Consider the following 27,907-nt stretch of genomic DNA (forward strand, 5'->3'; position numbering starts at 1 on the left):
GCATCCTGAGAGCATAATTTCTTAAAACTCCGAGTTCAGCCCTGTGCATGCACACGCATGTGCACACGAACCCTCCTACTTGTACACTCAAAGTTGGGACCAAGGTGACTCCATGAGAAACAACCTCATTCCGTTCTCTTTCCACATTCTCCAGGTAAAGAAACCATTCTTTCTGTTTTCTCCGATGCCTCTCCCAGTTGTTCAATAAGCAAATCCTGAATGAATGAATGAATGAATGAATGAATGATGTTTTCACTAGGGCACACAAATACACTGGAAATTATCTCCATTAACTCTCTTGACAGAGAGGTACCTGTACAATTATTTGGTCCTGGCTTATGGTGCACACCAGTATCTCCAAATCAGCCTTTGGGAGACAAAACTGGCGTGGAGTTGCGGGAAATCAAAATCACAGGGGGCCACGTAAGCTACCTCTCCCAAATAGAGCTCATCAGACTTGGTCTCTAAGGGCATCTGGGTGGCTCAGCGGTTGACCGTCTGCCTTTGGCTCAGGTCACGATCCGGGGGTCCTGGGATCGAGTCCCACAACAGGCCCCCTTCAGGGAAGCCTGCTTCTCCCTCTGCCTATGTCTCTGCCTCTCTCTCTGTATCTCTCAAGAATAAATAAATAAAATCTTTAAAAAACAATACAAAATTTTTAAAACCTTTTTAATTTAAAATAATACTTGGGTCTCTAGAAAAGCTCATCTTGGTACCTCTAAATTTGTGTATGAGTCTCTTCTATTGTAATTAAAACACCTCTCTGACATAATCTCAGGAGATACTACAGATGTCAAGACAAAGCAGGAGGAGAAGCTATAAAGAAGCAAAGCAAAAGCTTATTCCGGTTGATGTGATGTAGATGGACAGTCCGTGATTTCCACCTTCCACTACTCCCAAGGTTCAAATTCGAGGGGCTACAAGTGGTACCCCGGAAGTGAGCCAACAGTCTTCGAGGACCATCATGCTTTATTTCAGAAGGTAGGTCTGGGAACTGGTCCCGCCCAGCAGTGGGAGGGCTGGGAGCACAAGATCTGCCTCACACACTCTCCTCCTAGCGCCACCAAGTTGTCAGGTCTGCAGTTCAGAGCTCCCAGCTCACCACTGCAGGGAGGAAAACAGAAGACAGGGAAACTCAAGAGCTAAGATTTGTACTCAGTCCTGGGAGGCCTGTACCATGATCATCACTTTACAAAACGAAATTCAGAGAATCAAGGTTGCCCAGCCACTGGGGCAAGCTAAGCCAAGATTCAAATCCAGTCCAGGAGAGCCCAAATACATGGAACTGAAGCCAGATCAAGAGATAAACAGCTCCCAGTAATGCCTTCAACAGGGCCTGGAGGCTGTGCTTTGAGCATATAACTGAAACACCTCCACATCATCCAATGAAGAATATATGGACCACTGGAAATCTGATGGCAGGTACCACAGTCAAACCTTCTGCAGCCCTATATTACATTAACAACCCTTAAAACAGCAACATGGACTGAAGATTCTTAAGGCCGTTTGTATTTTATACCCAATTTCTCCAAAGAAATGAACTACAGAACAGTCATGTCATAAGCAGAAGCTGGAATGATATATCTGTTTTACAAACGGGATATTGTCCTTTTAGTCCATGTGACTGGGTTTTAATTATCTAAAAAAGTGAAAAAGTACTAACCAGGTACTATCTAGTTTGGGGACTAGCCATGCCTAGTTGCTATTTTAAAGGAGCTAGTAAAAGAGAGAGAGAAAATAAATTCTTTCCTTTTTCAGGAATTGGCTATTTAGAAATACAATCTCACTCACTCCTGTTACCACCGTCAGACGTGATCTTTGCAGTTAAGGATCAGAAAAAGAAAATGTCAATCCAACATTTGTACCAAGATTCCATTTGAGGATGCGTCCAATAGAAGTACTCACTTATCTCTGGGAAACTCCCACTTTGGATCTTCCGGCAGTTCATACTCGGAGACCCCTGCCAGCATGGGGGTGTCTGCTGTTGAGGAGAGGCGCGTGGTTATCCTCACCAGCGGAGTGTTGGAGTTCATAGAGGAGCTGGACTCAGCAGACACCTGGATACAAAATGCAAAGACACAGGTGTAATCCTGGCTCCACCTGAGAAGCTTGGCGGCCGGCCAAAGCCCAGCCAGATGTTCGATTCTTAGAAAGAAAGAGAAGTGGGAGTGCTGGCCAAAGTCAAGAATTTCGGACCAAAACCATTGGATTCCAACTCCTCTGTTCCCATCTAGGCGCTACCAGATTTCACCCACATCCTACATTCCTAAGACCAGGTCTGCAAACATTTTTAGATAGGATCTGAGCAAAACAGAAGTCAGCTTTCTGACCTAATTCCTCAAAACAAGCAGCTGAGGACAGAGCATCAACCCCACGGGATTCATTATTGCCTTTTCGCCTAGAACTGTCCCAGAGCCCTGCATGACCAATCAATCTCCCTGGAGACTAGCTCAGATCGTGAATCAATTCTGTGCCTATGAAACTCCATGAAAACATTTTAGAAAATCAGCTCTTCAATATGTTGTCTGCCTTTTGGAAGGAAAAGCCGAATGTCAGCTCTAGGATTTGAATGTGAAGGGCCAGGAGCTCCAAGTGCCTTAATTCCAGGTAACTGGAGACCCAGGCACCAGGGGCCGTTCTCTGCTGCTCCCCAGTCCTTCCGAGAACTGGTGGATGCCCAGGCCATTCGGTGGACATCAACTACCTCTTGTTAATTTTGCTTTCAGAAACTAGTGGACTGAACGTATGGGATGAAGAGTCAAGGAGCAAAAAAGAAAAAGCGAAAACAAAAAAACCCCCACATCCTTGCTTTATCATCTTGTGGGAAAGCGCCTCTCCCACCTGCAGCACGCAAGGGCTGCCCCGAATTTTCTCATTCACCCTCACTTGTTTCCATCTGCATCTGATAAAATGGTTACTTCTTAAACAGAGCGTCTTTCCTGTGATGGTTTCTGTAAAGGAAAACACACGCGGAGCCTACCTGAAGACTAATTTTGAGAATTACTCACAATCCTGGTACCATCATCGGCTGCTTGACCACTACGTTATTCAAAACCATGAACGAGACTTGGAGTTCACAGAAGTTGGAGCCTCAGGCTTAACGTGGCCCAACAAGGTGGCCCACCCTCCCTCCCTGGTTCTGTCCCCTGCGTGACTGCCCTGGTAAATGGGACTCCCCAGCTGTGCTGACAAACACCTTTTAAATTAAGGTGGCAAAGATGGAACGCAGAATAAACTTAGTTGGGGTCACCACTCACAAAGTAGAGCCTGAACCATTCCCACTGGGAACCAGAAGACCTGTACTTACTTCCCAGGGAACATCCTGCTTGGAATCCCTTCATTCTCTCCTTTGGAAGGCCAAAGTCTCCTTAAGGCAAACAGAAACCCAAGAAGATGCCCAAGAATGAACTGGGGGAAGAATCAGTTTAGGAATCAGAAGCCGGTTTCCGTATTAAAATCTAGTTGTATGTGCTGTTTAATCCAGGATTTCTATTACCTTTTAAACTGCACAAGAGAATGGGCACCTGTATGGCTCAGTTGGTTAAGCACCTGACTCTTGATTTTGGCTCAGGTTATGAGCTCCAGGCCATGAGATGGAGCCCCACACTGGGTTTCCCACTCAGCCCGGTTTGCTTTGAGGATGCTCTCCTCCCCCTCTGCCCTCCCTCCCATGCTCTTGTTCTCTCTCTTTTTAAAATAAATACATAAATCTTTAAAAATAAAAATAAAACGTACAAGAGAACATTTCTGAGCAACCTTCTGATGGGGGAGTCACTCCTAAATTTTACTATGCAGACAGTATGAGCAGTGTTAACAAGAGCACTATAAACATTTTCCTTAAAAATAAGCTAAAGAATCTTTAATTTTGGAACTGAGAGAACCTTGTCTATAGATTAGGCTCCAAGAGGCTGAGGCCTCACACCCAGGTGTCCACACGCTTAAATGGCAGAAGCAAGGGCACGCCTGGGAGGCTCAGTGGTAGTGCGTCTGCCTTCAGCTCAGGGCATGATCCGGGGTCCTGGGATCGATTCCCACAGTGGAGTCCCCTCAGGGAGCCTGCTTCTCCCTCTGCCTATGTCTCTGCCTCTTTCTCTGTCTCTCATGAATAAATAAATAAAATCTTATATTAAAAAAAATGGCAGAAGGAGGAAAGCACAAAAGGTTAACTGTGTGGACTCCCAGAGAACCCACCCCTGCTCCCCACTAACACCAGGGACTAGGCAAGGGACCCCACCCTGGCCAACAGACAACTTGGAACACCCCTCCAGAATCCACCTGGGGCCCAACACACTGCACGACACTGACTCAGCTGTAGGACTCATCCAAAACCCGGCCTTTCAAAGAGCATCAAGATCTACACAGTCTCCAGTGACCACACAAACATCTTGTGCTCCATCCATAGAGAAGACACAAAAGATTCAGGACTGAGTTTGGCCAAAGATGTTTCCCCAAATCCTAACGTCCTGCATCAAGGCCGTGTGCTATGCACACAAAAGGAAGCTGGTGTTTTCAAAGACAAGAAGGTCTTCTGGAAAGTTCTCCCATGTAGAGAGGCAAAAATCACCATTCACTGCCACGAGAACTTGGACCTGAGGATCACAGGCAACAAGGAGCGGCCACACTAGTAAGTCAGCCTCGCTGATGATACAGACCCCAAATGGCTGTGGTCTGGCACAGTATGCTGCCATGACTCTCTGCAAGGACAGCTGGGTAGTCTATCACCACTGGACCCATGGGATGTCCAGAATTCCACTATCAGTACCAGATGGGCTGCCATCAGTGGAGAGGAGGGGCAACCCAATGGGGAAAAAAACAGGGGCAGGGTTCTGGGTGAAACAGCAGGTCTTCCAAAACCTCTGCTCATATGGGCAAGGCTTAGAGAGTCTGATGTGGGAAAGCAGCCTTCCCTTGGGGGGGTGGGGGGAACATAGCATTGTTTCTGAACTTTCAGGAAGGATACAGAAGACATCTAACAGTGGTTACCTTCAGAGAAGACAGACTCACAGCTGAGGGAAGGGGCAAAATTCGTCTTACCTCAGAACTTTCCAAGCCACTTGAATTTCATTACCCTGCATACGTAGTTCTTTTTTATTTTAGAAGAAGCACTTCTTTAACATAAAAATATTTTTTAGAAGAGCAGGGATCAGAACTGAGGAAGGTGAAACCGCCACAGGAGGGGAGGGGGAAAAAGCAAAGCACACAGGCTTGAAACACAGTGACTTCTACGAGGAGTCAGGAATGACGAGGACACGGCCCCTGCCTCTTTCCCTGGGCTACCGGGCTGGGTTTTGCTGCATCTCTGCACCCTCCTGCGTGGGCACCTAGCGACCGGCCCTGGCCAAGCAGCTAACCCGAGATGGTACCTTTCCTCTGCTACCTGTTCATGACAAGGGGCCCCAGGCAGGTCGGGGGCCAAGCCCCAGTTCCCATGCTGGCCAACCGTGAGAGCTTCAGGAAGTCATTTATCCATCCTAAACTAGAGTTTCCTACCTGTTAAAAGGAAACTAGGAAAGTTTCCGCTCCACAGAGTGACCTTGAGGGTAAAATGAGGTCACACCCATAAAGCCTTCAGTGCTGAGCTGGGCCCTTGTGAAGGGCTCAGTTAGTATTTGCTGTCGACACCACAACTGTTTTTCCTAGCACCTTTTTAGAATCCTGTGCTGCCCAGATCCAAGGGAGTTTATGACTGGCACCTGCCTCTGGGGAATCCAGGAGATCTGGAGCACGCAGCTGCTTTTGTGTGGGTGGATGCTGTCCTACTGTGTGCTCGGGGAAGAACGAAGCTCCGCTGGCATTAAGGGCTGACTGTACAACAGGACAGGCCTGATGGGTTTGGAAGAGGACACCCTCTGCTCCCAGCCAGCATGGGCTGCGGCTCCAGCAAGTGAAAGAGCAAAGCTAAGAAATTAAGGATCGGGGTGTCAGGGGTCAGTCCCAGGGCAGGGGGAGAGCTGGTGCGTGAGAACGTCCTCATGATGAATGTGGCTTAGAGGCTGCTTAAGAACAGAAAGACTTAACGTTGAGCCGGACGTTAACTGCTCTGCGGCTAGCCTATGACCCGAGAGGAATCTCTGCCCACAAACCCATGGCAAAAGTTCACATCCCCCTCCAAACAATCTCAACGAGGTTTTAACGTGAAAGCTTTTAAAACAGAAACCCTTGGCAAACCCTGCCGTTATCATTACTTATGAAAACTTGAAAATCGTGCTTGCAAAAAAGGATTACTTAGGAGAGTTCTGTCCAGATTCGATGTGGAGGTTTAGATTCAAGGCACAAATGTGGAAAATACTTTTGCACAAAGGGGGGGTGAAAAAAAAAAAAGGTAAGAAGATGCCAGAAGTATAAGAAACTAGAATCTGGTCACTCTGTCCATGGAGGTATATCTTAATTTTACCTCCATGCATTTTTACTGAGCTTTTAAAATCCCCTCTGGGACTGTAAACCGTGGCTGGCTTTCTCTTCACTCCGCTTCTGCTGAGAGCTAACGTGTTTCCGGGGCTTGGCACCGCCATCCTCTGCTGGCGACTCCTCCATGAAACGCTGCATCTTGCTGGAGTGTCTTTCCTTCCGAATATGTCCCTCGAGTAATTCCACTGCCCACCCGTGAACCCCTTGACTAACTCAGCACTATTAAATTATCACTTTTTTTTTTTTTTTGGCACAAAATCATGATCTTCCCTATCACATGTTCTATCTAGTCTAAAAAATATTCCACTGGTGGTGATAATTAAATTACCAATAAAGAATGAATGCGAGCCCCCTAAAATAAAGCACCCCTCCATCCCAGCAGGCGCGTTTCTACTGTGTATTTGCAGTCTCAACTCCTCACTCTCCGGAATCTCTTTAACACGTGCCATAAATCAAGCTTTTAATGAATTGTGCATTTTGTATACTTCTACAGTGTATGTGGGAGATTAAGCAAGGGAGTAGGGAATAGGGCTTTTTTTTCCCCCCTTTTCTTTTTAAAGGGCCACCAAGAAATAGTGTTATCTCTGCACACTGGGTTAGGACCAAGGTAGGGGACCTCACAGAGAACAGGGCAGGCAGAGGCAAAGAGGGGAGGGGTGACGAATGGCCACACTAATTCCTGATTCTGAGGCTGTGGATCCACGTTCCCAAGCCAGAACTAAGGCCCCGCGCTAACATACTTTTAGCTCTAAGCCCTGCCCACCACTCCCCTTGACATCCAAACAAAATGCTTTCACCACTTCCAACCAGGTGGCTGGGATAAAGGTTGAAGGGGTTTCTAGGGTTGGATTCTGTTTCCCTCCATAACATAATTGAAGTCATCAGACGAGGTGGTTTATCACTTTCCTCCAACAGGTCTCTGCCTCCCCCATGAATAAACCCATTGGATCAATGGCTCACCCACCAGTCCTGGACAGGCTGGGTCTTCCTAGAAGATCCCAGTAGCCCAAATCCAAATCAGATCTCATACTGCCCTGTCTGTGGAAGGCTGAGAGGAGGGAGCAGCCCAATGGGGAGGCCAGGGAGGATGAAGCACCCACATGGAAGGGCGGAACCCAGTTAGCCATCCAGAGCTGCCCTCATTACCCAAGTATGTTCTGGAACCAGGGAGGCTTCATTAGACCACCTGACTAGCCAAAACATGGAGAATGTTCCAAGATCATGGTATTTGGCTGCTAGACAGCAAATAAGCTTCTAGGAGTAGAACCCTCCCTCCTCACAGGATCCAGTGTGTTTCATAACCAAGAATGCGCAGCCCCAAGAACTGGCTCCTGAACCACCTGCACCCAGCCGGTACCCCCACATCTTCTGTCTCGTTCTGGAGGTGCCTGGGAACATGCCACTCGCCTCAAAGACACTGTTATAAAAGATAATCTTGATCTACCCAAAACAGCAACCAAGAGGATGAAACTAAAGTCTCAGAAAAAAAATCACCCTCTGGGCCCTTCTCAGAGGCCAGTGGCGGTACAAGTGGGTGCTGCATGCATGTGCGCCCCTACCCAGCAGATGGGTTTATCTGTTTATGGCAAGAGTTAAATCTCCATCCTGCCCTATGGAAACTTCTGGTTCCAGGGAAGGAAGCTGCTGTACCCCCTAAAAAACGGATCCACTGAACCCAGCAATACCGCATGCTTCCTGAGCAAACATCTTTGACCTCCTCTACATCTCTCCCACCAATACCCAACTGGTGATGTGTTGCAGCACGCGAGAGGTTGAGGCCCTCTCTCGAACTCACGGATGTGCACAGGCTGCTTCCCAGTGACTGTGGCTGTCCACCGGCAGCCCTGGACTCCTACACAAGAGCTGATAAGCTCATGAGGACACCCTCTCTGGCCTAGCCCTCCTAGCCTCCTTGATCACACTGATGCCAAAGGAGCAGGAGCAGGTAAGCCAGTGGCTGGCATGGTATCCTAAGCCCCAGCACTGAAAGCACGAGGAGCTCCTGTCAAGGGACAAAGAGAGACGCTGTGTGCCACCTGCCTCCCCCAACCAAAAAGTTCTTTTCTCTTTCCTCAAGCATCAAAATGCATAAAGAGCCTCAAAAAACTCACGCTCACTGGGACATGAACACAAGGAATTTCTTAGCTACCAGAGAAAAGTATTTTTGACTCAAAAAAAAAACCAAAAAAAAAAAACCAAAAAACCAAAAAAACCTAAAATGTCTATCTTATGACAGTAAGTCCAGTACAAATTAGTAAATGTCAAGAAGGAAAAATTCACAGTAGGAGAGAGAAAGAGAGAGAGAAAGAAAGAAAAAAAGAAAAGAAGGAAAAGAAAAAACACGACTCCTCTTGTTCTAAAAAGAGAACAATGATGGATTGAGTTGAGTGAGATGTTGTGTGTATGTGTTGGGGGAGGGGCGAGGGTCAGGGCCAAGAAGATAACCCTCCAACTCCATCATGAAAACACTCAGTTACCTGTGTGGTAGAGGAGGTTGGGCAAATACAGCATGAAAAGTGGCCTTGCAAAAAACTAGGAAGAAGCCATCTTCAAGACATCTGATTACAGGTTCACCTGTCGCCAGGTAAAGGCATGCCTGGCATCCCTGTGGTATTTTCTCTGTCATCAACATATCTGTTGGGGCTTTTCATTCCAGCTACAGTCCAATAACCCTCTTTTATCCAGATACCTGATAGACATCTCCTGCCCCGCCAAAGGGGCCGTGCTTACTGATGGAGTGAGTGTGCTCTTTGTAAAGAATCACACATCCATTTTGACATATATGAGAAGCTGAGGTGTATCCACATTCCCCCAAATAAATTAATCTCTCAGAGATCTGTTTTCTTCCAAGGGACTGGTATTTGACCACTTTCTTCTGCTTCTCTTACTCTACTTGACCCTATGAAAACCCAAGACAACCACATTCCAAATGATGACCCCCAAATAACCTTGGAACCATTGGTGAAGGTGACAGGCTATATCTTGCATGGAACCTGGGTTATACCAAGCACTCAGGAAATTATGATAAAGGAGTGAAGAAAGGGAGAACAAAGGAGAAAACCTACTGTTCCCTTTGGTTACACAGGGCAAGACCTCTGTATAGGAAGAATGCCCAACCGATGTGGAGACAAAGAAGAAAGGCCAGTCAGCCAAAGAGAAACGAAAGTACGATGACTGGGGTTGAGTCAAGGAGATTTTAAGGGCGGCTATGTCTTTTATATTTGAGTAAAAAGAAGAGCACTTGTAACAGTTGCAGGAGAAAAGATGATGAAATCATGATGGGCCAATGGTCTAGCTACACCAAATTGCAGCTTTCCTCCAGAACGTAGCATTTTCCCCTATTAGAAAAAAAAAAATGAATAATAGAGATTGGAACCATTCCCCTTTTCAGCTCCCCGAGGTCAGGTTCTCAAGATGGTGGCTAGAAGAATGGCCCAGAAGTAACTGGAAAGGAGGAGGGGCGGGGAGGGTTGGCCATAGCACCTGAAGGGCCCCACCTGGCCATGTTAAGAATCACCTTCACACTGGACTCTCCACTAGAGTCAGGCAAGTGGCCCCATCACTGCTTCTCTAGAAGGCCCCAAGAATGATAGTGGTGTCATTTTAGTAACAATAGCATTCTAGGTGGCAGGAGTGGTCCAACACAATTTGGGCAATCACCTGCACTTGACACACACTCCAAATGCTATCCGTAGCCCCTAAGAGAATAAAAAGCTGCTTAATACATGACTTCAAAGAAGTCAACAAGGACCCATTCAGCTCAGAGGCTGGAGCTGGATTGAGAACACTCAGAGCCATGCCAAAACTGCGGCTGGCCAACTGGTTCCTAATCCGTGCTAATGCCTGATCCAGAAAATGTCATCGCCACCTGAAGTCCCAGGAGGGACTGCGCTGGGATTAACCCAGAGTTTCTCAGAGTGCATTTCAGAATCACCTAAAGACCTGCTTAAAATACAGATTCCTGGTCCCATTCAAGATCTACTGAACCAGAATCCCTGGGGCTAAGACTATGGAATCTGCGATTTTAACAAATGCCCTGTAAATTTTACTAAAGCACACACTGCAACAGAGCCAGTGAGTTAGCCATTTCACTTCTTTCAATAGAAATACCTTTACCTGAACAAAGTTCCCAGTACACTTTACTTGTAAACACTTTCCGTTCACATCTACCTTCCCCTTCCACCTTCACGAGCACAGAGAAAGGAGGCAAAGCATATCCTATCCCACTCAGCTTTGTTGCTTTGGTTTAAAGCCCTGTCTCCCCAAAGCAAAATTAACCCAATCAGGAGGCACATGTGAGCAAAAAAGACCAGACATGGGGTTAAGAACAATCTGTTGCTCGTTCAATATAAAAATCATTCTACCACCAAATCCAGAGCCACACTTGCGAACAATTAACAATAACATAATATATGCATATATTTCTATTTTAAGAATCAGAGAGGTCGAGCCAAAACCCAGTTAAGAAAGACATCATAGTCTGGTTTAAATCAAGCAGTAGTTCAGATTCATCTCCAGAGCATAAGTTTCTGACCTTGATTTAAAAAAATAAGTCAAAGAGAACTAGAGTCCCTCCCTTTCCAACTAGTGGCATAAGCCTGTCTCAAAAACAGCATTAGATCACAGGGGACAAATGGTCTATGATTCAAAAAGACCGCTGCACTTGAGCCTCAAACACACAAGGGCATTGCCTCCCCGTGTCATTGCCAGTCCTACCTGATTAGCTCCCAGAGTCTCATACTGTCATGCTTTCTTGCCCTTAGAACTTGACTCAGTTGACCCCACTGATGCCCCAAGGCGGGACGGGACTCTCTGGGCCCCAGTGACTGATTAGAGAGGCACGTCGGGATTGCTTGCACAGTGAAGTTCACAGAAGTAGATGGCATTGTAGCCGAGCAAAAGACCCGAGGAGGGCTGGCTGGGGCATGGGAGAGGAATAAATTTCTTCAAACTCTTTATCTACTTTCTGTTACCTGTCTCCGCAAGGGGATGCGCTTGGTCAGCTTGTGCACAGCTGGCTGGCTGCTGAAGTCTGGCTTCTTGGTTGTGGTCTTCATTCGGCACAGGATGACTGTCACCACCATACAGGCAATTAGGAAGACCCCTATGCAGTAAATGGCTATCTCCAGGTAGTCTGGGGAAGCCGTAATCTCCTTTTCTCTTACAGGAGCTAGAGTGTAAGATCACAGGGGAAGAACAGGTAAGCAGGCCACAAGGTTAGGACATGGGCTTGATGCATACTGGCAGAGCTAACGAATCACAAGGTGATGACCCTTCCCAATGACTCCATCCTGCAAAATGGCATGGGCTATGGGCCTGCCATGCACCTCTCCCAAATGAAGGTGAGTAACCAAGGGCTCCTCACTTGACCACCAGAGCCCAAGCGGCCGCTATCTCTAGCCTCAATGGGCCTCTGCAATCCAGTCATTGTGATAGGTCGGCTGCCACTAAGACACAAAGGGCAGGCTACAAGGCCACATTCTGTCAGACATTTGGGCAGAGCAGGACAGTCAACCATATCTCCAAAAAAAGGACTGTCTTCCTGTGGTAGTCTCTGATGCAAACCAAACTAAAAATTCTTAAGTATAAATAATGCCCACTTTTCCATCGGAAGAGATGGTACCTCACTCTTATTTGGGTAAGCTCTTCCAGAGGAAGATGTGACAGGGTGATTTACCCCACATGAACACACTTCCATATGAAATGAAATAAATATTCCTCTAGTAGGCTGGTCCGGAAAGGTTTCCAAATTTCTTAATACAGTCCAGCCTATTATCCAACTAAATAAACAAATGCATTTGATTTAAAGACCAAATCGTCTTTAATATAGAATCATTGTGTCCGTGCCACGGAAAGTTTGTAACATTCCTTAATCAATGACCATTTAAGATTTATGTTTTTGGTTATACTGATGTCACTATAACTTTTCTCTTAAAGAAAAAATAGAAATGGTATTACATGTGAGTAGCCATAAAATTACTTAAGGTAGCATGCTCTTAGATCAACTTCCAATAATATCTGCTCCCTCCTCAGTCCTCAATGGTCATCAAGCTACAAGCAGTGTATTTCCAAACAGTATTTTCCTCGAACTGCATCCTTAGTTGCTAGTACTGTCAGGCAAATTGGTTAAGAAGGGCCAATGAGGCACCTGCAGAATGCAGTACTGCAAGTAAAAAGCAAGCTCAACGTAAGAGGCATCTCATTGTCTCAAAGCAAATATTCACAGAGCAGACTCACGCCAAAAGGAAAATGGATGCGATGGTATTATTTAAAGCTTATACATTTTAATCGGAAAAATACTTGCAAGATAGTCAAAACTCCTAGCAGCACAGCACAAAATGAAATGATCAATTTCTTTTTACTAGATATAAAATAAGCATGCAGGTAGACACTGTAATCTAAAAAAAATCAGGAATTAATAACTGGAGTGGAACATCATGAGCTAGCAAACCAGTCTAATGCAGTTTCACAAAGGTAATGACAGAGACAGACGCATCAAAGTAGAACGTGATTATCAGGAAGAGTTCGACCAGGACAGAGATGTCAGTTAAAGATTCAGACAGGCAGCAGTATTTAGGCAACAGGGCTTTGCTGACGATTTCCCCACAGGGCGGAAATAACATCAAGCCCAAGATGGCAAGAGCATGCTTTGCAGGAAAGGGGTCCGTTTTATTGCGACATGCGGCAAGCCACCGATTCCCGAGGTAGGTAACACACTGCTTCTGTACGCCCTACATGCAGAGGGGCTTCTCCCCTGGTACCTCAACATACATCCATCTATTTACATAGCATTAAAAAGAGAAAAGTGGAACAAAGTAATAAAAGTACATATGGGATTTTAATGAAATGGAATTCGAAATGAGAAAAAAAAATTACTTTGAATTTTACAAAGTAATTTCAACTTCTTCCTTAAGAGAAACACGATGGGCGAATTTATACATCATCGACTCAGTGACTCAGTAAAAATATAAGATCCCTTTGGGTTTTCGGGATGAAATTTCACTTGATCATAAACGTTGAGTGTGGGATCTCATTGTAAGTGAATTTCCAAAGGCAACTTTCTTATCCCCGGGGGATAATTTCCAACATTTTTAAAAATCTTTATGCCAGGATAAAAGGGGCCATTTCTGAGAACAGAAGCCGTGTTAATTTTATAGCAATCAACCAAGAAAAGGGAAAAAAACCATGGAGAGAAAGAGCAGTATATACCTGGAAGAACTGTCAACCATGCAGAGTGAAAGGATATCCCAATAGAATTACCCGCCAAGCACGTATATTCCCCAGCATCCTCAAAAGTTACATTCCGAATATAGAGAACCTCAATCTCTTTGTCCGTGGTATTAACACCGGCGGCCTAGAAAACAGGGAAGCAAGAGAAAAGGCTAGACAACACAGGGATGATCGTGGAGGGGGCCGTGGAACCATGAGGCATCGCACCGGGGGCTCCGGCAGGTGCTGGCCACCAGAAGATTCCGATCGCAGCCCGTCCACAAAGCCCACAACCGAGAGACACTGAGCGACACTGAGCAGCTCGCCTCCACAGGCCCGTCACCACACCGGCTTCACCACCTAGACATGCATGCAATCAGACGCATGGAAAAATCGACCCACAGAGATCCGTTCTCTTGGCCTTTGTTTTGCTTTGGATTTGGGGGTGGTTTTCCAAAAGTATGGCACCCAAAGCCCCAGCTGGGTTCTGTCCTGTTGGCTGCAGACTCCCACCTTGGGGAAAAAAAAAAAAAAAAAAAAAAGGACGGTTCTGTCTGAATTACTGGGTTATAAAGCAAAACCCTGGAGACACGCCCCAGCGGACACCTGCACATCCTTCCAGCCCTGTGGGAGCCAACCAGGGTGGAATATTGTGTCAGCCAGCAGACTGATTTTCACTCCCGTGTAACCATTTAGACTCACATTGCATGAAAGAAAACAGAAGTATGATCATGGTAGCAAAGAAATTGGGTTTGTTTTTTTCCTTCTATAGAAACATTTGAACGTGAGTCGTGACAAACTAAGAACGCCAACCTGTTGCCTTCAATAGTGTTCATGTTCATTAAATGGATTGTGTTCCAATTTGGAGATTGCAAGGTCAAGGACAGTATCTCCTATGCCTCAATTATGCAATCGAGGAAAAAATATCGTTGGAAAAATTACATAGTGCCAATATTTCTCTACCAATTTGGGGGCAGAAGAAGGTATTCGATCAGAATTCTGCTAATATGCAAATGTCCCAAATTCAACAGGCATCCCTGTGTGCATTTAAAATGCTGATGATGTGCAGTAATGATGGGGAATGTGCAGCCCAAACAAGATAAACCAGAAGGAACCACTTAAAAACTGGGTGGGGGAGGGGTGGAGTGTAATCTTTAGAAAAAATCTGAGCAAGCACTTTGAACATCGTGGGCATTTTTCCATGGCTGCTGGCATCACACCAGCCGCATCACCGAAGAGAGATTATTACAAATATACCAAGGCCACAGAGTCATCCTATAAGCTGCCTGCCGTCTCCCAAAGCACCAAGTCTTTTCAGCTTCTATATCCAGCCTTCTTTTAAAAAAAAAAGAAAAAAAAAAAAAAAACACAAAACATTGTTACCTTGCTGTTTTGGCAGGACAGTGAGCCAGGCAGACTGGTTGGCCTGCCCTATATAATTGGAGACCTTACATATATACTCCCCAGCATCCTCCTCAGTCACATTGAACAGAGCCAGCACTTCTGCATTGGAACTATTTATTCCCGAGTGCTGGAACAGACACAGGAGAACAATATAACGGCCAACCAGGAAGGACTTTGCACTGCCTAGGGTCCCACCACCAACATACCACAAAAAAACAAAAACAAAAACAAAAACAAAAACAAAAACATTCTCCATTAGGTCTAAGCAGCTGCCTTCAAGGGTTGTGGGTTTCGATAGAACAAAATATGCCAACTGATGGCAAAGGAAGTGACCCAGTGGAGAGGGACGGAACGGTGTACTCAATACCTAGCAAGCTGGTCCTCTTTTTCCAGCTCTTTTGATCATCGGCATTCTCAGCTGAGAAGAATACCTCATTGGTTGAGAGTTTTTAGTGGAGCTGCCTATGGTTCTACTGGAAGACCGTTCTTTTAAAGGACGTTCTCCACGAGCACCTAGATGCAGCAGACGTGGCAGGCAATGGCTAAGAAGAGGCTGTACGGACTTAGCTGCTGCTTGCTCTCACCGTCCTGAAGAGCAAGACAGATCTAAAAATTAAAGAGGCCGATGTGATCACCAAGGCCCCTCTTAAATGGGGATTTGCAAGGAACCAAATAAGAAATACCAGGAGAAAGAAAGTTTCCTTGTTCAACATTTCACCAGTGCAAGAACATTTTCTTCAAGTTTATCGTCTAAGCCACATGGGAGTCCATTTCAAAGGCTAAAAGATTTCTTTTAAAAGTAAAATGTAAATCATTTCTGACCAGTGGCTGCTCCAGTTTGAGCCTGACATCGGACGAAGGCGACATTGGCCTAACAGTAGACACTGGTACTGTGCCTCAAGTTTGCAGAGGTCTCCCAGTGCATGCCATCCGGTGGACTCTGCACAGCCGCCCCGTAGGGGGGAACGGCATCACAATCCCCACTTTTATGGATGGGCCACTAAGTCTGCATGTCTTGCCGGACAGTTGAATTATCCTGACCCCCACTTTAAGAGCCCCTCCACCACCCCAGAGCTCGCTGCTGCAATTTTACCAGTGAGCCCAATAATCCGCTAATTCCCTAACACACTCCCTCCTGGCCGGTCCAAGAAAGAGAATCATCTTCTCACAGATCCGACAGGAAATCAAAGAACCTGTCCCCAAGTCCACGGCGGAGACCCCAGGCGTGGGTCCCTTCAGATTCAGAAAGTCCTCACCTTGAGAACCTTGAGGTACGGCAACCCATCGGGCCCGTATTTGCTCCCGTTCTTTTCTACGTGTTTGATCCACTGAATGTGGGGCTGGGCATCGCTGTAAACTTTGCAGACAAACTCCACATCGCCTCCGACCACGGTGGAGGCATTTGCCGGCAGCCCAGCTTGGAGGATGGGCCGGTGTGGCGATCGCTCTGGGGAAGAGAGGGAGGGAAGGGGGGAGACGAATAAATAAGTTGTGTTGTCCAGAAGGCTGCTCGTGAACATAAGCCAAAAAGGCCTCAAGTCTGCTGGCTGACTCCTTTGAAATAACACTGCGGCCCAATGCATAACAAAACCGACTTCAAAGGAGACTGCTGGAGCGCGACCCTTGTAAAAAGAATACTTATTTAGAAAACAGAGAGAAGAACTTCTGATATCTCAAGTTATTGGTTGTCTGTGGCCACCTACCGAACAAGGGGAAAGACGTTATTTTGACGATCGAGAAGACAAATGGCAGGGGAAAGGGGGCCCCTTTATTTGTCCCACGTGGCATAACATCAGAGACTCCCATTGACCATGAGCGTAACATGGAGGGCAGGGGACAAGATTTAGGGCACTCTGAACACCACGATGGCTCCCATACACGGTGTCTCCAGAAATATCTCTAAGCTGCTCGGACAAGACCTCCGTTTCTTGCTTTGAAAAGAAAAACTGAAAGATGGAGCTCAAGGTTATGAACAGCCTGACTTGAACAAGTGGATTCATCTTACTATGGAATTCACTCTTTTTATTCATCATTCACCCATTCATCTCCTTGATACATATTACGTGTTACCACCTGCCAAATGCTAGATGCACAAATAGACAATCCTTATTCGGATGTGGCACTGAAAGAAACACAACCAGACACCAATTGCCCAATCCTGGTGGTGCTCTAGGCCATGTTCAAGGAAGCCCCATAGAGGGTATGCTAGCAATGACTTCCCACCCTTGCTTGCCTTGCCTCTCTCTCTCTCTCTCTCTCTCTCTCTCTCTAGGCAAAAAGTTCTCAACAAACGACACCTCTTGTCTTACACCTAAAAAAAGTTCCTCTCTGGTTTAGAGGTGGTCTCTACAAAAATTTTGTAGAGGCAGCCACGTCAAGGGACATGAGAAACTGCACACCAGAGTCCTCAAGAATCTGCTAACAGACCAGCCTGCTGCGTGATCCTGTCCACAAAGGCACTAGAATCACAAGCCAACTGCCATCTTCCTATGTGGCAGTTGGGTCAAGAGCCACACATAACCAGTCAGCCAGCCACCCAACAATGTATCATCCCATCCCCACGTACCTGCATGTACAAGCCAGCCTCCCTATCTATCTCCCCACCCTGCAGATCCCACTGCCTTTAACCCCCACCTTAAAAAATGACCTAAAGGGGCAGCCCTGGTGGCTCGGTGGTTTAGCGCCGCCTATAGCCCAGGGCCTGATCCTGGAGACCCAGGATCGAATCCCATGTCAGGCTCCCTGCATGGAGCCTGCTTCTCTCTCGCCTGTGTCTCTGCCTCTCGCCTCTCTCTCCTCTCTGTGTATTCTCATGAATAAATAAATTAAATATTTTTAAAAAAATGATCTAAGGAAAGAAGGAGATCTCAGCCAACCCAACACTCCAAGGATGCCTCCACCCTGTACCTGAGTATCCCCATGCACTGGGCTGGAAACAGTAGATTACAATGATAGATATCTAAACCCTTCTATATTTGGGCTTTTCAGATTAAAATATCATTTAGTGGAATTTGTTGGACACAAGCCAAACCATGTGCAAATTGATTTTACTGCAAAAGCCTGTTGGTCTTTAAAAACAAGAAAGAAAAAGAAAGAAGAAAAGAAAGAAGAAAGAAGAAAGAAAGAAAGAAAGAAAGAAAGAAAGAAAGAAAGAAAGAAAGAAAGAAAGAAAGAAAGAAAGAAAAGGAGAAAAGAAAAGGAGAAAAGAAAAAAGAAAAGAAAAGAAAAGAAAAAAGAAAGAAAGCTAGTGGGTTACCCTTAGCACCTTTCCTTCCAGAACTTCCCATCACTTTACAGACATCTACACTTTCACGTTAAAAAGATAAGGATTTCAGAGCCTCCAAAGAAGTCACTCGTTTGCCCGACATTACCCTGTAGGCTGAGCAGAGAACCCAGAAGTCCTACTTTTGTGGGCAGAAAATCTCAAACCTAGGGTCCCTTCAAACATCACCAGAAAGCCTCTCACCCTTCGGCTGACGCGCCATCCCTGAGATGGACCACTGTGAGGCTCCTGGTCTGGTCTGGCAGCCAGCTGGATGCCCCGGGGACCCAGCTTGCAGCTGGCAGGGACAGGTCCAGTTTAATCCTGGCTAGCCCCATCCACGTGAGAAGAACAGAGTTAAGTCCAGACACAAACTGTCCTCACCAGGCCTCTTCCCAAGAGACTCAGTTGGGGTGGGGGGGGGTGTATGTGTGGAGGATCTGTCCTCTGGGCTGGATGCTGCCGGCCAAGCTCACAAAATAACACTCCTTTATACGTACCTCGTACTGAGGTGGTTTACGCTTTCCCATAGAAAAGTGAATTTTCGGTATCAATTCCTTCTCTGGCTCGGTTCTCCAGTTTTGTGTGTGTGAGTTGGTGTGTTTTAAGATAAATATTTACAGTGGACCTCAGCATTTATTCTTAGAAACAAAGGTACTATAAAATCTTAAATGTCATAAGCCAGATCAACTGAATTTCAAACCAAGTTCTCCTTCTTAAACATACTTGTTTCCAATAAATCGTTTCACAAGCAAACATTGTGCATGTAATACCAAATAATGATGCCCTGGGAACAATGAGTGCTTTCATACCGCCGACATCTCTGGCCTGCGCCAGCCTGCAGCAGGGAACATAGTCACTGGGGCAACACTGGCAGGACCCACTACAGAGCTGCGGCCTTGTTTTACTTGTGGTCAGCGTGCTGCTACGTTCCAGTTATTAAATTAGGCCATTGCTATCCCGACTATCCCCCCCCCCCCCAAAAAAAAGGCCACTGCAATGGTTTCATGTTATTGCATTTGCAAATTACAGCTTCCCAAATGTTACCACTCGCAGTCCTGAATGTATCCTTTCAAATTTTCTCACCTTATACAAAATAACCTCTTAGCCACCCCCCACCCTCCCTCAGCCCTTTCTCACTTTTGGTACAAAAACTGCAAGTCGGATTGCTCTGTAATCGAAACCTTACACCGTCTTCCAAAAACTTATTACAGCTGCCTTCGGTATAAAATGAAACCTTAGAGAATGTTATTTAAAATGTTTTTAAAAAGTCAGTAGGCCTCATGTTTCGTTTCTCCACATCAGGCTCTGATTTCCTTTGCAACCTTATTCTCTGCCCTTAAACAAGTCAGAGACCAGGCCCCAAACATTTTGGAAAGGGTCCCGGGATGCCAGCATCTGCAGAGCACCGTGTGCCTCTTCTCAAATCCTTGGGCGATCACGCTCCCCTGGGGTCGGCCAGACCCGAAAGAACAGTGATCAGCAGTAAGGGGATGACGGAACTTAGAACTCCTGAACCCCTGGGGTGAGAGCAGGGTGCAGGCGGCAGCTCCTGCACGGGGGGATGGGACCTCTGTGGCCAGCTCCCCAAGGGACCCTGGAAAACAGCAGGAACAGGGTGGTGATGATGGGCGACCCCCACTCCCACCCCAACAGCCAACGTGCTCCCCCTGGAACCTGCCCAGACCCTGGGCAGAGCAAACCCCTCAGGTTCCCAAAGTGCCGGGCGACAAACTGATATAAAAAGAAGAGGCCGGTGAATTATCTCTGGATTATGAAATAACACTCCGAGCTGGCCCATCTCTCGGCCATCTTCGTGATACCAAAAATCACAGCTTCTCCACCAGGAAGCCTTGACAGTTTCAGGCAAGGTTCTCCTACGGCATGTTTAACTCTCAGATCTGATAGAAAACAGATTTTTCTCTTTCCAGGGGCCGGGAAATAAATATATGGAAAGCAGAAAAGCTGACAAGCAGCTCAACCCCTGCGAACTTACTGCGAGTTTCAAAACACACACTGTGAGCGAGCAGGTTGCAGGAGGACAGTGCCTGCACACCTTTAACAGAGCGACACTCAGGCCCCTGCGCGAATTCCAACTCGAGACAGAAGGGAAAGAAGCCCAGAGGGTGCGGTTGCTGCCGATGGGGCAAGTTGGCTGCTCTGCTGGAATGAGGTTCCACCGAATCGATGCGTAGTAAACACAGACTGAAGTGCTTTAAAAAACACATTCTCTCCCCTGAGATTTCTCTCTCTCTCTCCTCTCTCTGTGTGTGTGTGTGTGTCCCTTTTGTCAAGAGCTCCAAGCAAGTCCACGTTCTGAAAGCAGAAGGCCCAGCTGCTACAAGTCTAAATTTCAGGACTGACCCTCTCAAGTCCTGCCCTGAAGCTGGGAGCCACAAACAGAAAAAAGCAGGCAGAAAGCAGCCTGCTTCGTTCCAAGAGGTAATTATTGAGCAAGAGAAAAATACCTGAGTGACAAAGAATAAATCTTTGTTAATTGACCACTGAAACTTTATAACATGCCAGTCCTCCTCTGGACATAATAATATGCTTGGCTCATAAGAGATCTACAACTTTTGCTCTGACATAGCAAAGGCCATAAAAAACGTCCGTGGAGCAGAGAGGCCTCATGTCTACAGGCTCAGTAAATACGCATCCCGGGGATCAGAAGGAGACCGGGTTCTTAAATTACACCTATAAATTAATCAAGCCCAGAGTTGCTGGTTTCCCAGCACACATTGGTCTCCTGAGCATTTCTCCCCAAAAGTTCAGCAGAGCTGGCCACAAAGAACCATTTCAAAGCCATTCTCTCGGCAGCCAAACACCAAGAGACTTGAATCACACTGAGTGCCCAGTATTGATCTGGAAAGAGCACGTCTCCTGCTCTGGGGCACCCATTCATTTAAGGAGTGCAGAGAACCTTGTCTGCCCTGTCCTTAAATTGAAATCAAAATTTAATTACCCTTCCTCTAAAATGGCAGTTTCTTAGCAACTCCGAGGCACTGAATAGGGAAAGAACGTTCTACGATTTGGAGGACAAGTGAAAACAACAGAGAAATCTTTTTCTAAAAGAATTCCTGGCCTAGCTTGTTTTCCAAAGAGTAGGTAGTGGTTGCTTTTGTTGCATAAAAACGCACTAAACCAGTTAGCAAGAGGCGATCAAAGCCCTCTGAAGTCTGAGGAACCCAATAACCTGCCAAAGACCTCACACTAATTACAATTAGTAGAATGAGTTCATTGCCTTGTCAAGACTCTACCTAATGCACTCAGCACAGACAGGAGAGATCTAGTTGGGTTCTGAGTTTTGTTTCCCCTAAACTTCCTCCAGCCTCTAGAAACTAGCACAAAAGGAGGTCAGAATTAAAAATGATCAGTGGGAAAAGGTAAGGTCTGGATGCAAGACAAGAGGAAGTAGCACACTTTTAGAGAGTCCAAGTACCTGGTAGCTGATATTCTGGGCCTGTCACCTTCTAGAACAGATGGGAGTGGCCTGGGATACTGAGCACCCAGAATAACTTAAAAAAAAAAAAAAAAAAAAAAACAAGGAAAAATGCCTTTTTGCAGAGGGTCACTGGTTTGTTGCTCTTTCTCCGTCCTAAGCTTTGCTGAGCCTCATTTTCCTCCTGCCTGGACATTTGACTCTGAAAGTCTTGCGGAACTGGGCTGGGTGGGGATCCAGCTTCCCCCAAAACATACACATTTTTCCTATAGAGAGAGCAACGTCTGCAGACCGAGCCGGTTTGGGGAAAGCCAAAGTGTCTTCCCTCCAGCGCTGAAGTCCCTCAGTGACTTATGGAGGCTGCACCATGTGAAATGCTAGAAGCAAAACACCACTAATTCCTTTGTGCTTGCTCGATGAGGTGGAGAGCGGAGTGAAGTGCTGGCCGAGGCTGGGCGGCCTGGGAAGACCAAAGCAGGTGTAGGCAAAGTGCCTTCCCTAATTAATGTCATAGACTGTATTATGTGGCTGGGGCCTGAGTGGCTTCTACCAGCTGGGTGTCAATTTAGGTCTTCTTGGGCAAATTACAGGAGCAGGGCTGTGTGTTATTTACACCCCAAATGTTTACCATACCCTGAACTCTGTGCCTTCGAAAGTTAAACCAGAACTGAAGACTCTGAGGTGACCACAAAGTTATGTCAAAGTTTAGATTCAAAAGTGCCTTTCCGGGAATCCCTGGGTGGCTCGGCGGTTTAGCGCCTGCCTTTGGCCCAGGGCGCAATTCTGGGGTCCCGGGATCGAGTCCCACGTCGGGCTCCCAGCATGGGGCCTGCTTCTCCATCCTCCTGTGTCTCTGCCTCTCTCTCTCTCTCTCTCTCTCTCTCTCTCTCTGTCATAAATAAATAAATAAATCTTAAAAAAAAAGTGCCTTTCCTTTAGTTCAAGAAAGACGTGGCTTTGGGGCGATGGAAAGTTCTGGGGATAGACGGTGGTGATCGTCGTATAACCACGTGAATGTATTTAATGCCACTAAACTACACCTTCAAAATCGACTGAAATGGTACATTTTGTTATATATACTTTGCCACTTTTTTTTTTTTAAGGGGAGAAAAGGCAAAGGGGACACTATCACAGAATGAACAAGATCTATTTCTAGGGTCACGGAAAACCTGCCTCCTCAATTAGTCACGTGTATTTATCTTGTCGCGTTTACCGAGAGCTTTCCTCCGTTCTGACACAAAGACTCCGCACAAAGTCCCTCCCTGTCTTGGGCCTGGGCCTGGCTTCCACGCTGATGTAAAACTCAAACGTCAATCTCCCCAGGCGCGCTCCGACGGCGCTGGGGTAAACACAGCTGAGAGCGGTCACGCTGGGAGCCGCAGCACAAGGCCTCAGCACCCCGCCACTTGCCACGGGGGGTGCAACATCCTTCAGGAATGTACGATTATCAGCTGGTGTCTGCAGAACTGGGTTGCTTCCATGGGAAGAGCATGCTGGAAGTGTTTTTTTAAAGTCCCGGAATTAAACATACCTTTCTGCTAGACTCCAAATCAGAATACTTTCTCTCAAATGATTTGCAAAGAAGCTAAAAACCAAATCACTGGGGAGCCCCCAAAGACAGCACGACTGAAAATGAAGCTCTTCAGGTTGAAAATGTTTCACTGACATCAGGAGGATCCAGTTATCCACCTCTAGAAATCCATCCCAGAAAAATAGTCACCCGGGTGGCCAACAAATAGGTGTGCACAAAGCCTGCCATGGTAGCCTCGGTTTTGTTTTTTAAAGATACTACTTATTTATTTGAGAGAGAGAAGGTGCACACAAGCAGAGGAGCGGTGGAGGGAGACAGAGAAGCGGACTCCCTGCTGTGCAGGGGGCTCAAAGCAAGAGTTGGATCGCACATCCCTGGGATCATGACTGAAGCTGAAGGCGGACACCTAACCGACTGAGCCTCCCAGGGACCTGGCCTCTTTTGTAACTGGAAAACAACCTGGACGCCCACCCAGGGGGGATGTGATTAAATAAATTACACTATCTCCATGACCAAAGAACATACGGGTCACGAATAAGAATGAGATCATCAACATGTACAGGCATGGAAAGAGATCTACAAGAATAAGGTTCACAAGTTAATCACCTTCCACCATGAAAACGCCTTCCTTCTAGAGGAAGTCTAGAAAAATCTATCACACTAATCTCTTAGATGCTTTATTTTGCTCCCCAGGGTGGTTCAAGCAGAAGTAAAAGCTTTCGGCCATCTGGGCAAACAAGAAATGCCTCCCCGTTAGTACAAACTACATGAGAAGTCAAACGGTAAAACCTCATTTGTTTTCTTAGATGCAAACTCAGACAGTGAAAATAGAAGTGATTCTTGATACTCCTTGCTGTAAGCGTCACCTAAAGAAGAAGCTTCCAAATCGTCACCCAGCTCACGAAAGGCTCTGCCTGCTTCTCACTGTCTGACCCTGCTGGGATGCCTCAAGCCACCCAGCCCACTCCCTACTGAACATTCAGTGATGGTTTCATACACAGAACGGTTTTCTTTTTGTTGGCCAAAATGTAAATGCAAAGGACTGAATCCTTTACTTTTTAGCCCCAGTCCAGAGTACCCAAAAATAATGAGGACTCCCTTAGGGGCACCTGGGTGGCTTAGTCGGTTAAGTGTCCAATCTTGGTTTCAGCTAAGGTCATGATCTCAGGGTCAGAAGGTTGAGCCCCGTTTTTGGCTCTTTGCTGGGCATGGAGCCTGCTTAAGATTCTCTCTCCCTCTGCCCCTCTACTTGCCCCCGCAACCTGCTCAAGCACTCTCTCTCTCTCAAAAAAAAAAAAAAAAAAAAAAAAAGGACTTAACTTCTTTTTTCAAAGAAAGCACAACTGCCAAATGATCCTTCCAGATACTATCCAGTGCCTGTCTTACAAAATATCACCTTTGGGACCCCTGGGTGGTGCAGCGGTTTGGTGCCTGCCTTTGGCCCAGGGCGCGATCCTGGAGACCCGGGATCGAATCCCACGTCGGGCTCCCGGTGCATGGAGCCTGCTTCTCCCTCTGCCTGTGTCTCTGCCTCTCTCTCTCTCTCTCTGTGACTATCATAAAAAAAAGTTTAAAAAAAAATATCACCTTCAACCTGATATGAGGGGAAATATGTCTGGGGCACAATCTGACCTGTTGATCTCTACACTTATTTGGGATGGAAAGGATTCCTACAGGAATCCTTATGTGAGAGAACCCTCTAAGGGGGAGGTTCTGGGAGAGAGAGAGAAAACATAGTTCTATCAAGATCCAGAAATCTCGGGACACCTGGGTGGCTCAACAGTTAAGCATCTGCCTTCAGCTCAGGGGATGATCCTGGAGTTTCCGGATGGAGTCCCACATCAGGCTCCCTGCATAGAGCCTGCCTCTCCCTCTGCCTATGTCTCTGCCTCTGTGTGTGTGTGTCTTAGAAATAAATACATTAAAAAAAAAAAAAAAAGATCCTGAAATCTCCATTCCCTATCTATCATCATCTCACTGTGGCAGTATTAGGGTCTTCTGTGCCATGACATGAGTAGAGTCCCTGTCTCAGTCAACTGCCTGACAGCCCTTAGGCCAACTACAGGCTGCTTCACAGACCAAGGGCTCATCAGAGCAATAGAGTTAACATGGATAGTCCCTTCTAGAGTACTCTGCTCAAGCCAATGAGGTTCTCACCTCCTCCTCACCTCTCTCTTCTCAGAAAGAGAAACAAGAAATCATCCCATTACAATCCCAGTGCCCAGCCATCTCTTCCCCACCTCCTCCTGCATTTGATGTCACGAACGGTGGAAAGATGGTGGAAGGATGTTGACAGAACTCCAGAAGCTCCCTTTCCTAATCAAGCCTGCTCCCTAGATTGGGAGCACATTCTTCTTACAATACTAGGTCATTCTGCCTCCCGGGTCCTTGATGTGAAAATATACTGAATACGAAGTCAGGGCACACAGCAGTGGGCTGTTCTGAGGGAGGAGGAGTCCATAAAGGCACGCTGGTTGGAGTATCATTGAAAAAAGAAAGAAAATCTCACGGCATTTCTATATTCACATTTTAAGGAAAGTTGACATAATACTTCCCAACTGGGGTCCTCTGGTTTATAAAGGTGACTGGAAATTGAAGCTGTATTACGTGTTTAGAGAGAAGCTCTGAATGAGGACTTGCTTCAGGAGTCACCAGATTAAGAACCACGAGCTCTAAAAAATACGTCCTGCATTAGTGGCACCTGCGTGGCTCAGTCGGTTAAGCATCTGCGCTCGGCTCAAGTCATGATCTCGGGGTCCTGGGATGGAGCCTCACATCAGGCTTCCTGCTCAGTGGGGAGCCTACTTCTCCCTCTCTCTCTGCCTCTCTCCCCCCTGCTTGTGCTCTCTCCTCTCTCAAATAAATAAATAAAATCTTTAAGGAAAAAAAAAAGTCACATGTTAAACTGCTTTTCTTCATTTTTCCAACTCAGCACGCACAGATAGAAATCTCAGAAAGTTCTAGCTCATCCTGGGCACCGTGACTACGATCGGCGCCTTCCATTTTCATGCCAAGACCACTCGCCCACTCTTGGACAGCAGCAGCTTTCTGTCCAGCCCCTGCCCCGACCTATAACACCGCCAGGTATGGGTGTGTGTGTGGGGGGAGTGGGGGGGGACACCATCTTCTTACAAAAGGCACTAACTGGTCTGTGACACTTCCACATCCTCTTTGCCCACACCATAGACTCAATGCCAAAGATGAGACAAGCGATCAAATATTAGCCTTCTCCCCAGCCACCTCGGCCGGGACCCCTGCCAGAAATTCAAGCAATCAATAAGGCTTCCTTCCTCAAGTACGGGGCAGAGGGCAATTGATGGCTTGTAGGGAACGTGGCAAAACTGCTGACACCGCAAGGTTCTGACATGCCCCGTCCACGTCGGCTTGTGTCTGGCCCCAACCTCAAGTGCGAGCACACAAGACACCACCTGCTCGCAGCGCCTGGCAGGAGGAAACTTCTGGCTGGTTTTGGTCCTTTGGGAAAGCACTTACTTGCCGGTCAGTACATCTGGAGTGACGTAGCCACTCACTGACCAGCTTTTGCCCCTGGAATCCCTGTTGTGAAACAGGTATAAAAATCTGCTCATTAAACAGTAGCTCAAAGGAAGTTTTGAAATCTCTGTCCCGGAGGAAAGAAGAGGACAGACCACTTCCTTTAACCAGGGCTGTGCTGAGTGCAGGTGCCTCAGCCTAGGGATCCAAGAGGAGGTATGGGAACCACCTAACAGGAGTGGCTAACAATCCATCACATGGTTCTGCTATTTAAAAGCACTGCCCCTTACTACCTCACCGCACCCCACCCCACAGTGGGACAAGGTCATTCCCCCCACTTTACAGAACTGAGGCTCAGAGGTTCCACACCTTCCAAGGCCGCGGAGCTACTACCCAAGCTAGAAATGGAATGGGAACCCCCTCCACCATGTAATTCCCATGAGAACCTCTAGAGGTGCTTCCAGTAAGGGGTGGAGTCCCATGAGGGTTGACACAGTGGCTCCGGTGGGGAAAAAAGGGAGAAATGGCTCTGGGGCCACTAAAGCAGCAGCAGGACTTTGCTTCCTACTCAATCCTGCCCAATCCCTTGATTCTAAGGTAACTAAACAAGGTTACATACTTAGCACTCACTGGCACCTATTACCTGGCATGGTACCCCAACCCAGTGTCAACAAGGGGGCTTTCTATCTGCCCCCCAAATGAGATTTCACAACTCTAGAGCTGGCATACAGGTCCAACATCAGGGTAAACACACCAAGTCTTAACCTCAGAGCAAGAAAGGGAAAGAATCAGTTGGCAGCAAGAAGATGAATAAGGCCTGGCCAGGAAACCTCTAGAACCAGAGGCTTCAGGTGCAGAACTGTCGGGGGCTCTGTGGAGCTGAGGCTGGTGGATGCCAGGGAAATGCACAAGTGTGGCAACTCTTGATCATGAGAGTCAAGGGTTCCAGGCGTTAAAATCTCTGGGTGCACGGTTTCATGTAGTGTAACACTATCTACACCATCACGGCCACCCCTCATCAGACAGAAACAAAAGCTCTGCCTAGAAGCCCTGGTGTGACGGAAACTAGGACAGACAGGTGTCTTCCGTGAGGAGCGAGTGAACAGGCATGATCCTAATGTTGACAGTTTCAGTAACAACCAGTTAATTAATGAGGCCTCCA

At 46.8% G+C, this 27,907-nt stretch overlaps 1 protein-coding gene across 1 annotated transcript in view; it reads right to left on the reverse strand.

The window, feature by feature from the left end:
- The window catches only part of FGFR2 (fibroblast growth factor receptor 2), a 102,289-nt gene that overhangs the window by 22,183 nt on the left and 52,199 nt on the right, over positions 1-27,907 (reverse strand). Inside the window, 4 exon segments of the mRNA NM_001003336.1 lie at positions 1,906-2,057; positions 11,376-11,578; positions 15,001-15,148; positions 16,278-16,468. Of these exon segments, the coding sequence (NP_001003336.1) occupies positions 1,906-2,057; positions 11,376-11,578; positions 15,001-15,148; positions 16,278-16,468 (694 nt within the window).

The sequence above is a fragment of the Canis lupus genome, chromosome 28, assembly GCF_011100685.1.
Source record: "Canis lupus familiaris isolate Mischka breed German Shepherd chromosome 28, alternate assembly UU_Cfam_GSD_1.0, whole genome shotgun sequence".
Lineage (NCBI taxonomy): Eukaryota > Metazoa > Chordata > Mammalia > Carnivora > Canidae > Canis > Canis lupus.